The sequence below is a fragment of the Podarcis filfolensis genome, assembly GCF_964270895.1.
Source record: "Podarcis filfolensis genome assembly, chromosome: 6".
Lineage (NCBI taxonomy): Eukaryota > Metazoa > Chordata > Lepidosauria > Squamata > Lacertidae > Podarcis > Podarcis filfolensis.
Window position 1 is genome coordinate 60,239,258 of NC_139609.1, and position 13,975 is coordinate 60,253,232.

A 13,975-nucleotide genomic window follows, 5' to 3' on the forward strand; every position below is an offset into this window, starting at 1 on the left:
TGGTATTTCAGCAGCTGGTGTTTAAAAGAGCATCAAAAATTATGGAAAATGTTTGAAGAAATCAAACTTGCCGACTTTGGACAATGGGCTCTGAAGTGCCCAGCAGACCTTGGTGATGATAAAAAAAATTACTTGTGTTAAAAGACTTTGAGAAATTATACAACCTACAGTCATGGACAGTTGAAGATCCTTCTTGTACTGGAATGAAAGAATTTGCCAAGAAATCCTAAATGTTGTATCATGAATTTTATGGTTGTAACCTTCTTTCTGGACAGATATTATCTGTATCAATATTTCTATTTTATTTTTATGAAAATAAAAATTGTTATATAAAATAAATAATGATGGAAATATAATATGATAAGTATAATATACCTAACATTATGCACTTTGTATGGCTTGCAAACAAACTCCGTATGGAAGGCTGCCTCAGAAGCCATCTGGTTCCATTATTCTCCATGGATTAGGCCAGGTTTATGCCTTTCACTTAAGATTTTCACATTTCAGTCCTGAAGCAATTTGCTGTGGCTAAGTCTCATTGCATCCTCTCTCCCTCTCCCCCCCGCCCTCTTGTCACAATATGATTGCTGTCCCAAAACCATAAACAGTACAAGGTGGGACGTGGGGCAATGAACAATATTTTAAGGAGAGTTTTAAACTTCCTGGATCAGAGAAAATAACAGATTCAAATAATGCAGGGAGCTCTCAATTTGAGTGTTTTCATCTTGTGGTAAAGAGAGTAAGGGACAGAGTATACAAGCCTGAGGTTTCCTTCTAATCTTTCTGTGCTCTCTCTCTCTCTCTCTCTCTCTCTCTCTCTGTGTGTGTGTGTGTGTGTGAAATGGTGGCAGAGCAAAGTATTGCCCGAAGAGGACCTCAGATGTGTAGCCTGCTGAACTAAAAAAAAATAGCAGTGACCTTGCTATCTTGCCCACTTTTCCTTTTCCTTTTTAAAAGATTTGTATTAGTTTTCAAAAATATAAGCATGACATCAACAGAACAATTGATGTTTCCCCATTCCCACCCTCCTCCCCCCTTAATAGAAGACTAATGCATCGTCAGTGGGCGCCAATCATCAGGATGTTTATTTGAATGTTTTAGAAAAATGCATTATTCAGGACATGTACCCTCTTAGTATCTCAGATAAAGCAATTGTTCATACATTCTGTTTCCATTGTGTAACGTGTATCTTGTTCAGTTTTCATTGAACATGTCTTTGGTTGCTGGGCAGATGCTCCTCATCCTTTTCAGTATGAATGTGAAGACTACCTTATACATTGCAGGTGTTCTGGGGTTTTCTTTCTTTCTCTTTTTGTTACTACATCTATTTGTCTTAAATGGACTTAAAGTGCCCATTTAATTTTCTACCATGAACTTACTTTCCATTCACTTCGGATGTCCATGTGCACCACAACCCCTGTGCCTGGTTCAACATTTTGGGGACAAACTGTAGTGAGAAGTTTTGATTTTGTGAAACATTGGGAAACAAATTGGCCTGCACACACCACAAGACCATTTATCCAACACAAGGTGATAGGAATCATTGTGTTTCTAGAAAAAGGACTAGATCGTGTGAGTTCACCAGACATTTCTTCCCTTGAAGGCAAAGGAGTTCAGTTCATCATCTTATGTGCAGAGTAATTAAGCTAGGAGAAATACGACCTTTCCTTCATAAGTATCATAGAATTAAGTCATACTGTGTGGAGGGCTCTGAACCTCAGAACCGTACATGGCATAGGGATCCCCTAGCGGCTAAGCTAGTTCTCTCAACACATTGTAACAGTATTTCTCATCTTACATTTCTTCTAGTGTTCTGCCTCATTGTAGTACAGTACATAAATGGCCACATAAGAGTTAGAAAAACAGTATCTCTTTCAACCAAGGAAATTAATTCTGAATGAGAATTGAGCTTGTGGGTGGGGGCAGGAATGTCATGGGATCATATCTTTGCACTGTACATCAGTACATTTTTATAATAAGCTTCATTATCTCAAAATCTGAAATGTTCGCCATTGCCTTTAAATGTCTTACTTACCATGCTTTGATAAATATAGGAGGACTGCCTGTCATCTCCTAAGATGCAGATTCTGGATGCAGCTCAAAAGCTGGGGTTTCATATAGATTAACTGTAATGAGACGTTCCATTTTGCTCAACATGCATATGCATACACACACTTTTATTAAAAATGGCGGTCAGTTAATTCCTAAAAAAGATGATACAAAGCATTCCACTGTGAAGAAATCTGAGGATTTTAGAGAGACCAAAAATCAGTCTACAACTGTACACAAACAAGTAATTTTTATTTTTTTATTTTTTTATACCCCACCCATCTGGCTGGGTTTCCCCAGCCACCCAGTTGATATTGGTATAATCATAGTAGGGCAAAATCGTGCCTTTTGATTAATACTGAAGTCTCTGTAAATGTCTGAATTGTCTTATCTATTTCCCACTTCTGATCTAGTGAGCTACAAGGCTAAATATAGTCTGCTGCAGGTGTCATGCTCACTCACAGAAGAATTCTGTGCCCACTAAGGTCCCCTTTCCCTCCCAGTTATTTTTAATGGATTTTTGGGTGTGGGTGGTTGTTCAGTTCAAAGTGTACCTTTTGGGGGGCTGGGAGGGGCGGTTGCTTGCTTTTTTGTCTACTTTATTGGGGTGAGGGCCCCTGTTTGGGGGTGGGTTCTGAACATCACCAGTTTTAATTCTGTGAATTGGTTATTTTGTGGCATCCACAACAGCTTCTTACATTTCCAGATCTACCCCAAAATGAGGGGTAGGGTTGCATAACAAAACCTATATTTTCTTCCAGATGTACTGTATGGGTACTTAGCATGTCAGACATCTACTTACTGGGGGGGGGGGAGAGAATGGGAGGCCAGTGGAGGCTGATCCATTAGGGTAAATGGGGCACTGCCCCACCAACTTCAGTCTGTGTTCAGCCAAATCCACCTCCCCCAGGGGATGGCCCTGGTCAATGATTTCTTCCTCCTTAGTCTCAGTTTTGCCTTTGTAGAACTAAGCAGGGAGGAGGAGGAGGAGGACAAAACTAGAATTTGCTGTCTCTGCCTGGCATTGCCTCTGCCTCCACCTACCATTTGCCTCCCTACTTTCTACCCCACCACTCCCAACTGGCACCAGCCACCACTGTGGCTTCCTCTCTAGGCTCTGCACATGCCCCCACTCCCCTTATCTCGCTGCCTTGACCAAGGGATTTGGTGGAAAGCTAGATCCAGTTATGGAAGTGTATAGAAGCTGTCTAGTTCCTATTATATCCTGGTCTTCTCATTCAGGGGAACAAGGCTCTGTTACGCCCTATCTCTGGATGTGTCTGCATTGAGTGCACAGCACCTATGGCAGGCTAGATAAAAAATACACAGCATCTATTATTTTAGTGGTCTGATATGTTTTCACAACTTGTGCCAAGTGCCATCTGTATTTGGAAGAGCTTCTGAGGCTTAATGTTTGGGGCAGCTTGGGGAAATTTTAAAAAAGGAAAGAAAAATTGTGCAGGAGGGAGAAACTAAACAGTAGGAAAGCAACTAGTTTTTCCAGACAGAATCATAATGTGGAATTTATTGTTCTGTTTCTGCAAGCATTGCAGCTTGCCCCTCTCTTGACCATGTTCCCCCAGGCAATTTTGGATCACATAGTATGGGGAAGCCCTGTTGCATGAACAAAAGTCATTGAGTAGTGACTTCTGGGGCTGTTTAGGTGAATCCCACCCACAGAGTTGACAGGGGCTTCAAAGATCTTCTAGTCCAGACTCCTAACGATGCAAGAAATCTACTGCTACAGGATGACTGATGTCCTTTTGAGTTGGGGGATTGAAATTTGAACCAACATAACTAAAGTATTTACTTGTCTATCCTGAGCCTTGGGCCTGACGCAGAGCATATGGAACAAAATGTGTTTATTTTGCTGGTTCAGTTCAGTTCAGTTTATGAACTGCCTGATAAAAATACTATCTAGGTGGCATACACAGTAAAATTGGGGGGGGGGGGAGTAAAGAAACCACTCAATAAAGACATAAATCAGTAAAACTGACCCACATTGGTTTAAATCCAGTCACACAATTCAAGATAGACACAAAGCCGCAAAATACAGCCCAGCTACAAAAGCTAAAATCTGAACATAATGCCACTATTCGACAAATACTATAATAAAATGATAACAATAAATAATAAAGCCCCAGTGAACAAAAAAAAAGTCTTTCCCTGATGTCAAACCATTGTGAATTGCCCTGAGATCTACAGACGGAAGGCCATATACAAAATTAATTAATTAATAAGATCTTATAAAGTAGACAAAACTTTAGATAAGTCTTTCTAGCAAGAGCATTCCACGAAGGGGAGGCCACTACTGAAAAGGCCATCTCCCTTGGAATTACCCTCCAAATTTCATTCTGAGAGGGAACTTGAAGAAGGGACTCCACCGATGACCTCAGGGCCTGGGTAGGTACATATGGTAAGGAGCATTCCTTTAGGTATGGGGATCCCAAGCAGTGTAGGAGTTTGGAAGTCAAAGCTAGCACTTTGAATTGTTTGTAGAGAAGCCATTGTGAGACAGGCAAGGGGTGCTTTAATTATTTAATTAAGAACTTTTTCTACCATGTCACAAAACTTGCAAACAGTTGGCATCTTAGACAGGTCCCATTCAGAGCTTAGCAATGTGAACGTCACCTCATGTGGCACCCGCTGATAGACCTTCAAGCCTTTGTTCCCAGCTTTCACACAACACACCTCATGCCCCATGTTTTTCAAGCATTTCATGGCACCAGCTAAACTGTTAGGAGGGCCCATAGTTCTGTAGTACAGCACACGCAGACAATTCCAAGTTTAATCACCAGCATATTCAGTTAAAAGGATCAGGTAGCAGAGACCCTGGAAAGCTGCTGCAAATCTGAGTAAACTATATTGGGTTAGGTGGATCAAGAGTCAGATTCACCGTAAGGCAACTTCACATGTTGACCTGTGCTGGAGTAGATGGACCACCACATATTCTTCGGGATGTAGGACCAGGACATGTGCCTCCCATCTTCTGACCTATTCCAAAAGCCCCATCTATGACAAGTTCGTGTGGTGTAGGAGCTTTTGTCCCCCACCCCCTGCAGAGTTAAGCTTAAGGAGAGAAGTTACTATTGCCACCCAAGCCTCAAAAGGTTGCTACTCTCCAAACTACATGCTTTGCATGTCTCCATCAAACATTGCTCTTCCACCCAAAAGTTCAAGTGTCACTGGGATACCCCTGGTGCCACATACCATTTACCAGCCAGTTCTTTTCTTTTTTGAAAAAAACAGGAAAACATGCCCCGTCAACGTAGCCCTCTCTGTCTTTCTTCTTGCAGTGAAAGCCCCCATGGAGAGACAGCCTCCACAGAAGATACAGCTCAGGATATGGTCACTGAACACCATACCAGCGATGATGGTAAGCAGTTGTTTGACAGCTGTTTCAAAGCTGGCTGCCCATTTACTTTCAAGCTTGGCATGAGATGGGAAAGCCGTTTTGGCATATGGGTGTCATCCCTGTGTATATAGGCTTATTGGACAAAACAGAATTTACCAGCAAGGCAAGGTGGGTTTAAGATATTTCCTCATGTTTCTTAGCTAGAGCCACAAATCTGGTATGCCAGTTTTAATACTTGACTGATCACAAAGATTTCAGTGAGCTGTTGTCAAGGTAGCAAGATGGAGATGTACTACAGGAGAAGAGCTGTGGTCTCTGAATTTCTCTTGTTAACATCTCTATGACTTGCTTACTTGAACTATCTGGAAATCCAAGTGCACAGTTTTAGTAATTAGGCTGTGTTGGCCTCTGGCATGGGGCTCTTTTTTACTCCTGTTTTCCTGCCTATGATATTAAACCATCTTAACTGTGTGTTAAAGCGTCTTAACTATAATCTGTAAGCCATCCTAGCTGTAATCATCAGGTAATCATGAAGTTTATGTTAATAGGTTTAACAGTCGTGCCTTAAGACTGAGAATTGGATTAGATGGTTTTCTCCCCCAATTCCATTGTCTCTTGCTATGTCAAGTGTGAATTGCAATAATGTTGGAGCCTTTCCTGGTCCATTGAATGATAATTAATGGACAAAGACTAATAGGCCACACCTAGGTTCAAAGTTGAGAGGAGGATCACTAGCTATTTTTGGATAGATCCTGAAGCTGAGGCTCCAATACTTTGGCCACCTCATGGGAAGAGAAGACTCCCTGGAAAAGACCCTGATTGAGGGCAAAAGGAGAAGGGGACGACAGAGGATGAGACGGTTGGACAGTGTTCTCAAAGCTAATAACATGAGTTTGACCAAACTGCGGGAGCCAGTGGAAGACAGGAGTGCCTAGCATGCTCTGGTCCATGGGGTCACAAAGATGACACAACTAAATGACTAAACAACAACAACAGGTTCAAAGTTGAAAGGAGGACCAGTAGCTATTTTTGATCTTTATCCCCCAGCTGTAGTGCAGGCCTGCTGGGCATTAGAGGTCATTATCCTTCGCCAGGCTAAAGGCTAAATTCCAAAAGGGAATATTGGAAGTTAAGTGGCCTGCTGATTTTGGTATAATAAACAATTGCTATTTGAAATATACAATTCCCTAGCTGGTAATAAAATTCACAATGGAGGCCCATTTTTTTTTAAAAAAAGAAATGTGTTGTTGGTGCCAGAAACTAACAAGCAAGAGGAAAACAGGGAAGCACACACTTCAAGGAGTATTCGTTGAAAAAAACACTCCAACCCAGCTAAAAACAACAATGATTTGTTACCCAGGTAAAACCTTGTTAACTAGTGTGAGCTGATTACCCGAGCTCTCTGTCTACAAACTACTTTGCAATGCATAGTTCAGATAACTCTTTTTCTTTCTGGAAAATCCATTACTGGATTTTCAGTCTTTCAGATGTGCTTGCTTGGCCTTCAGCCAGTCTCTGTACTTTGCAGCCTCGGGGGTTAAGCTCAGTTTCTTGGTTCGAGCGGCTCCAAAGGCTGATGGGTCAGGCAGCGGTGCTGAAGTCTCTTTGTCTCAGACATGTTCGCCCTGTACTTCCTGAGTGAGCCTACCCAGATCACAATTGTCTTTGCCCAAAGAAGGGCTTCCTCTTCAAACATGCAACTTTTCTGAGGCATAACTTAAGTTGCTGCCTGATTCATGCTGTTGGGCTTTTAGGTAGTGACTTATTGCATAATGAAAATCAGCCAAGGAGAAAGGCTATCCAAATGGAGAGTGAATTCAGTAATAATAAAAATGTGTTTTTGAATGAGTGTGTTCATCTGAGCCAAGCAAAATTTGCCAAGACTAGGAAGGGAGGAAAGAGCAAGGCTCAAGACTGAGGGGTCAATTGTAGAGGTCATCATAGGTGGTAAGGTAGAAAGAAGTGGGATAACCAGTCACGAAAGAGAGGCAGAGCTAGAATACAGTGGGTGGGATTCAACTAATGAGTCCTGTCAGCAGATGCCTTCCACATGGACTTCTGCATATGCAACAGGGCTTTTCTCCCCACCCCCTGGGGACCCACCATTTCCCCTGAAATTGGCTCAGGAAGTTTAGGAGAGGTGGGATCGCTTCATCCGGGAAGCCAAAATGCTTGTGCAAATGGAACAACCCACTTGGCATGATGTTGAATTCCTCCCAAAGAATTAGATTGTAGATGAGAGCCATGGACTGGATTACAAAGGGGGGGGGCAACCTCAGTGCAGGAAGACTCTGCTCATGATCCCTATTGGGATTCATTGCTTGGGAACGTAATAATTTGGAATAACTTCCACCCTATGGAGCAATATGTCCAGCAGGCCATTCCACTGTGCAGAAACAAACCTGTTTTTGCCACTAACTGTATACTCTACAGGGAGCTGCAGGCATTCTTGGGTCCCTGGTGTACCTATTACAATACAGTTTCCAAGCATCTCCTTCACAACGTTTATTTAGACTGTATATATTTAGGTATCCACTGAAGAGGGTGTGTGTGTGTGTACTCTTATGTGCACACCTAGGTGAAGAAACCCTTAGAGCCTTTACTTTGTCAATAAGCATAGAACCATAGAATTGTAGAGTTGGAAGGGACCCCAAGGGCCATCTAGTCCAACCCTCTGCAAAACTGGAATCTCAACTAAAGCATCTCACAATCTCATGCCACCCTGACAACAAGCCAGACCAAGGGCCTGTACATACCTTAGCTTCATGTGGATTGTGAACCCCTTGTGCCTCATTTAACTTCCCCTCGTGCAGCAGTTGGCAAGTTGTTCTACTGCAACTTTCAGGCCCAGCGTGATCCAGATCCTAAGAAGCCATTAAGGTCTCAATAGGCTCTACCATTTTCTGACCTGACTACTCCCAGCTGAGCAATTCTTTGCATAGTACAGAAAATACTGTGTGTCTGGAAATCCTGTGGACCGGCCCACCTGTCCCCAGCTGCCAGGACAGTTATGTTGAGTTCACTGTAGAGGTAAGCATCCGTGAACATTTCACTGATAGCAGTAGACCTCTAACGCTTTGGAGGGTGTATAGCGTGCTTCTAAATGGCCTGGCCTCATTTGCCAGGTGCATTTGACCTCCAGTGTCTCAGCTGACAACCTATATAGATATTTGAATTCCTCACTTTTATTTTACTTTTTAAGGTGAATGGTTTAAACAATGATATGCAAATTCATTGAAATGTTGTTTCTTTTTCCTGCAGAATGTGAACCAATTGAAGCAATAGCCAAATTTGACTACAGCGGCCGAACAGCACGTGAGCTCTCTTTTAAAAAGGGGGCTTCCCTCCTGCTTTATCACCGGGCCTCTGACGACTGGTGGGAGGGCCGTCACAACGGAATTGATGGCCTGATCCCCCATCAATACATTGTTGTCCAGGACACGTATGTTACCTCTTAAGACCATTGGGGCATGGTACTTGGATAAACAGGGCTCAGATTTAATGTTGCTTCTGGGGAAGAAGATGTCTTGAAATGTCTATTTGCACCTTAAAGTATTAGGAACGAAGAGTTGGGAAGGATCTAGCCCAGAGCCTTCCAAACTTTGTCGCAACATGTTAGTGTGTTGGTAGCAGTGCGTAGTGTGAGCACTCCCCGCTCTGCTCCTGGGACTGGAAAAGGGTTAGTTTAACCCCCGGTTTGCTAGTCAAACTGAATTACTGTGTCATGAAATTTTGTGTGTCTAAAAAGTGTGTCACTGACATCAGAAGTTTGCAAAGCTCTGATCTAGTCCAACCCCCATGCTTTAATACAGGATCTTGCAAACATAACATTCCTGGCAGATGAGCATCCAGCCTCTGTTTAAATACCTCCAAGGATGGAGGGCACACCGCTTCCCATCAGACACTCTAGCTGTTAGGAAGTGTTGCCAAAATCTGCCTCCCTATCATTTCCACCCATGCATTCTAATCCTGCCCTCAGGAGCAACAGAGAATGGGTCAGCTTCATCAGCTGCATAGCAGCCCTTCAGATAATACAAGTTGCCTATCATGCCTCCTTTCAGCGCCAGATGTATTTTAGGTTCCCCCACACAGGGCGCTAAGCCAAGGGGGCGCAACATAATATTAAAAGTCAAAAAGTTTATAAAAAACAACTGTACCAAAAGGGATTGGGGGGATTTTGTCTTCACTCATATTACCATATTACCAAAGTCTGCCCCCGCTCCCTTAACCTTTTTGAGGCTAGGCATGCCCAGGTCTTCCAACTATTCCTCATAGTTGGTTTCCAGATCCCTCACTGCTGCCCTACACACGCTCAGCTGCTTCATGTAATCATATGAAAATAGTCAACAACACGCCCCCCCCCCCAAAAAAGAGCATCTTAGTTTTACAAGCTGCATTATGGCTGCTCTCAGGATCCAAGTACACCACCCAGCCTTTAAGTAAAGCATTAAAATGAGATGTTGTAATTTGAGAGCATTAAAAAAACCTGATGATAAAATTGTTCCGGCTATTGCGACTTCTACTGTGGCTTACCTTGAGGATGTAACATAGGTTTTGTGGTTGTGGCTCTTTTCTTCTCTAGTGAGGATGGAGTATCAGAAAGATCAAGCCCAAAATCTGAAATAGAAGTAAATTCAGAGCCACCGGAAGAAAAGGTGACTGCCAGAGCTGGTTCCAACTGCCCAAGTGGGAGCCATGTTGCAGACATTTATCTTGCAAATATCAATAAGTAAGAGTTAATATCGGTTTTGTATTACTACTCTTTAATGTATGTGTTGAGCATTGGTTTTTTCCTTTTGTTTAGTTTTGAGCTGTTGAACTAGTTTATTTGTATTGTTTTATGTAATGTTTTGTCGCACCGGGGGTATACTACTAGTTGCAGCTCTGACATCCAGGTCAGTAGGCCAACATTTCGCAGTACTGAAACACTTCCCATTTGGCTGCCAATAATGTTGAAACCGTTTGTTTCAATCAATCATTTATATTTTACATTTCTAGCCCACCCTCCCTTCAAGTAACCCAAAGCAGTGTGCCTGATTCTTGCCCTGCTTTCCCCCTGTAATAACCCTATAAAGTGGGCTGAGGGAAGGTGGCTGGCTTCAAATCACCCAGTGAGGTTTGCGGCTAAGTGGAGAGTAGAACCTGGGTCCTTCCTGTTTCTGTTCTGACATGCTAACCTTCATGCTGGCTTGTTATTATAAGCAGAGTGGAAAAGGTGATTCAGTTCAGAATGTTTATTTTGCGATTTCAGTATCCTTTCATTGCCTTTCTGGGATTCCTGTGTTGAAATGCAACTTCTATAACACTTAATCACCACCCCCTGCTTCTTTTATGGTGACAGGCAAAGAAAGAGACCAGAGTCTGGCAGCATACGAAGAGCTTTCCGTCAAAGTGACAGCCACGGGCTGCCCAGCTCCCTGGGAGAACCAGTCCCACCAGGAGCTGTGGCCAGTTCACGTCCCTCCTCACAACCCATTATGAGCCAAAGTCTCCCAAAAGAGGTACCAGATGCATCTTCCATCAGTGGCCATGGGAGCCTCAATTCGCTCAGCCGGCATGCCTCTCTGAAGAACAGGATAGATAGCCCCCACATCCGGAAAAATGTGACCACTGGAAGGTCAAAGAGCTTTAATAACCACCGGCCCATGGACCCTGAAGTCATTGCACAGGTAATAAGAAGCTAGGCCAGGTTGAGGTAAGATGGGGCTTAATTTGCATACAGTGGTAAACAAATATCTCCACCCCATGTTACCCATTCTGTTAAAAAAAATCTCCTTTGTGAATTTTGATGTTGACTATTCACTAAAACATTCATCTAATACTCAAATATGTTCCAGCTGTTCTGTGAATGTTGTATATTTAGCAACAAATGTTATTTGATATCAATATTTTATATTTTGCTTCAGTATTTGCTTCAGATCAGGAAGCGTCCCCTTAGAGGTGATCAAAACAAGTCAAGTTTTGAATTCTGAGGTAACCTCTGAATTTTTAAAATTCGAACATTTAAATTTCTGTTCAGTTCTAAAACATCAGCTCGGTTTGTGATTGCTGCATGCCTAGTCAATCAAAAAAGCATGGAACAGCGCCTATGTTTAATCAACTTGAGACCAATTTTCAAAGATTCATAAGGGTTAGAAATTACCTGCATCAAAGCATCCCAGTTAAGATGCATTTGATTGAGAACCTTGGCTACATGACCAAATTTTGACCACATGTGACTCTCTTAAACTTTGAGAGAAGACTGATTGTTTCTGCTCTTCACATGTCCATGAGGAAATTGCTAAAACGTAGAAATGGATAAAGCCATGGGAATTTAGTGCTCTTAGTTTAACCCATAGCAAAATACTAATGGCAGAGTATGTTTCCTGTTAGTTTTAGACAGTCTTCCCCAATCTGGTGTCCTCCAGATGTTTTGGACTACAACTCCCATGATTATGATTTTAGAAAACATAAGCAGTTTTCATAGGCAATGTAGAACAGAGGGATCTGGCTAGATTCCTGTGCTTTGAGAAACAGAAGTCCTCTAAGGTAAGCAGGAAGCCATTTAACTTTGTCTTTTTCTGCTCACCCAGGACTTTGAGATACAAATGTGAAAGGGACCACAGACTGTCTAGAACTCCTGCATTTTTATATGGTGTATACCTATTCCATTGAGTTTTATCATCTTGTATAATACACTCAAATCTCTTGCCACCCAAGGGATACACCTTGGTGAAAAGTGCATGGAAACATACCTGCTTTAACACTATATATCCTTTTTCCTACTGTTCTGTTTCTACAGTTGATAATGTTGGACCTTGCTGAAACTAACAGTCAGGGAATGAGGGCCATAACACCATCATAACCACTCTCCCCAGTCCTGTTTTTTATCTGAATTAAAAATCACATTTTATTTCTTCACTGTATGCTCTTTCCACTTATTGTCATCATCTTCATCATCTAACTCTGTTTCCCCTAAATCATTTGGGATAAATGTTGGCAAAGGCTTTGGTGAAAACAGAGCTATATGCAGTGTTAATATTCTATGCTTTCAGGAATCTGTGTTAGAATCTCAAAGCCCAGGATTTTTGAAAAACTGAGTTTTTGGTGCCTCTGTTTTGAACCCACAGCCCAGATCTGTGAGTTTGTTTAACTGTACTTAGAGGTTAAGGGATCATGAAAAGAACACAACAATCTATCCTGTTTCCATGGAATTTTCGTAGTAGCTTTGCTCTTGCTTTTCAGTTTCAGTCAGTGATAAGGAGCTACCTTCAAACAAAGCAGATCTCGTTGTTTCTGTTGGCAGGGATAGGGGATGGTTTCACTGGTGTGTACACAGCTGTGGCTGGATGTGGGCGCTGAGACTTTTAGACCATGTTAGCGTAAAGCCATCATGTGATTCCCCTCCGCCTCTAATTTTTGAAATAAGCACTGTTTTCACAGAAGCTTGATAGTGCGACATTGGTCCAGAGTGGAACACAAGCCCACAAAAATGTGTTCCTTTTGACCACTAAGGAAGCCTTGCATAATTTTTTTTCTCAATTAACTACTCCATAGCCACATAATGTGTTTTCACCTTCTAAAAACCAAGCGGGAGTTTCTCTTCAGTGCAAAACTGGTTCACTACAAAAAAAATCATCTCATCATGTGTCTGCAGTTGCAGAATATATTAGAAATCATTTGTTTAAAGCTGCTCGAGACTTGAAGTATTCTGCCAGTCTTCAGAAATGGCAATCCATCTAAGTCTGTCAATGCTATGCTATGTGCTCAGAGAAGGTTTTGGTTCTTGGTTTCCTCTCCAACTGTAGGCGTACTGCACTTACATGCTTGGCCAGGTCTTCTGCTTTTCACTATGTGATGAATCTGTCAAAAGCTCACACGCACTTGAATCTCATATTACAAAGTTAGGCATTCCAAGAAAAGAAGTTAGGCTGAAACGGGGTGAAGGAACTCACTAGGCTATCAGATGCTGCTGTTGTTTGAATGTTTGGCTTTTATATCTCCTGGTCGTGTGCAATGACTTTTATTTCTTTGTTTATTCTGCCTTAGGGCAGGTGTATAAAGATATAGATATAGACACACACACACACACACACACACACACACACACACACCACTTACTTTAAAGGGTGGGGAACTATATAACCACTTAATTCTAAAGGGAGAGAAAGAAACTATTAAAACATCAGAGAATAAAGTCCCTTCGAATACTAATAGATAATTCCTTGAAGCCCATTATCACAGCATCCAGAAATCTGGTCTTGGAAATAAGCAGGCACACATTGTCTTTATCTGTTGTTCCATGCCACCCATTGGGGTGTGGGGCATGAGACAGATCTCTTTTCCTGTCCAGTTATTTGTTGTAAGGCACTCAATATGAGCAGAACCAACCACCAAGTCATTTACCATTTGGGCTGCAATCTTGTGCCCATCATGCATTCTCATCTCACCTGTTTCAATAGCATATGATTCATGCTGGAGTTGATGCTGAACTTTTCATAAGGTATTTCAGATTCTTGGACACCACAGATTGGATTGTAAATAGAGGTCACCATTAGGGCTGGATCTTGGCTATACTAACCAGCCCTGGGA

General features: G+C 42.2%; 1 protein-coding gene across 7 annotated transcripts in view; it reads left to right on the top strand.

Moving 5' to 3' along the window:
* SRGAP2 (SLIT-ROBO Rho GTPase activating protein 2) overlaps positions 1–13,975 on the top strand; it is a 196,136-nt gene that overhangs the window by 174,213 nt on the left and 7,948 nt on the right. For 5 of the 7 annotated variants that reach the window (XM_083617107.1, XM_083617106.1, XM_083617109.1 and 2 more), the window contains 4 exons: positions 5,346–5,425; positions 8,666–8,846; positions 9,987–10,133; positions 10,746–11,073. In XM_083617107.1, coding sequence (XP_083473233.1) covers positions 5,346–5,425; positions 8,666–8,846; positions 9,987–10,133; positions 10,746–11,073 — 736 coding nt within the window. Of the gene's footprint in view, positions 1–5,345; positions 5,426–8,665; positions 8,847–9,986; positions 10,134–10,745; positions 11,074–11,310; positions 11,378–13,975 lie in introns of those variants that run through there. The other 2 variants (XM_083617110.1, XR_014548983.1) reach the window with 2 other exon arrangements.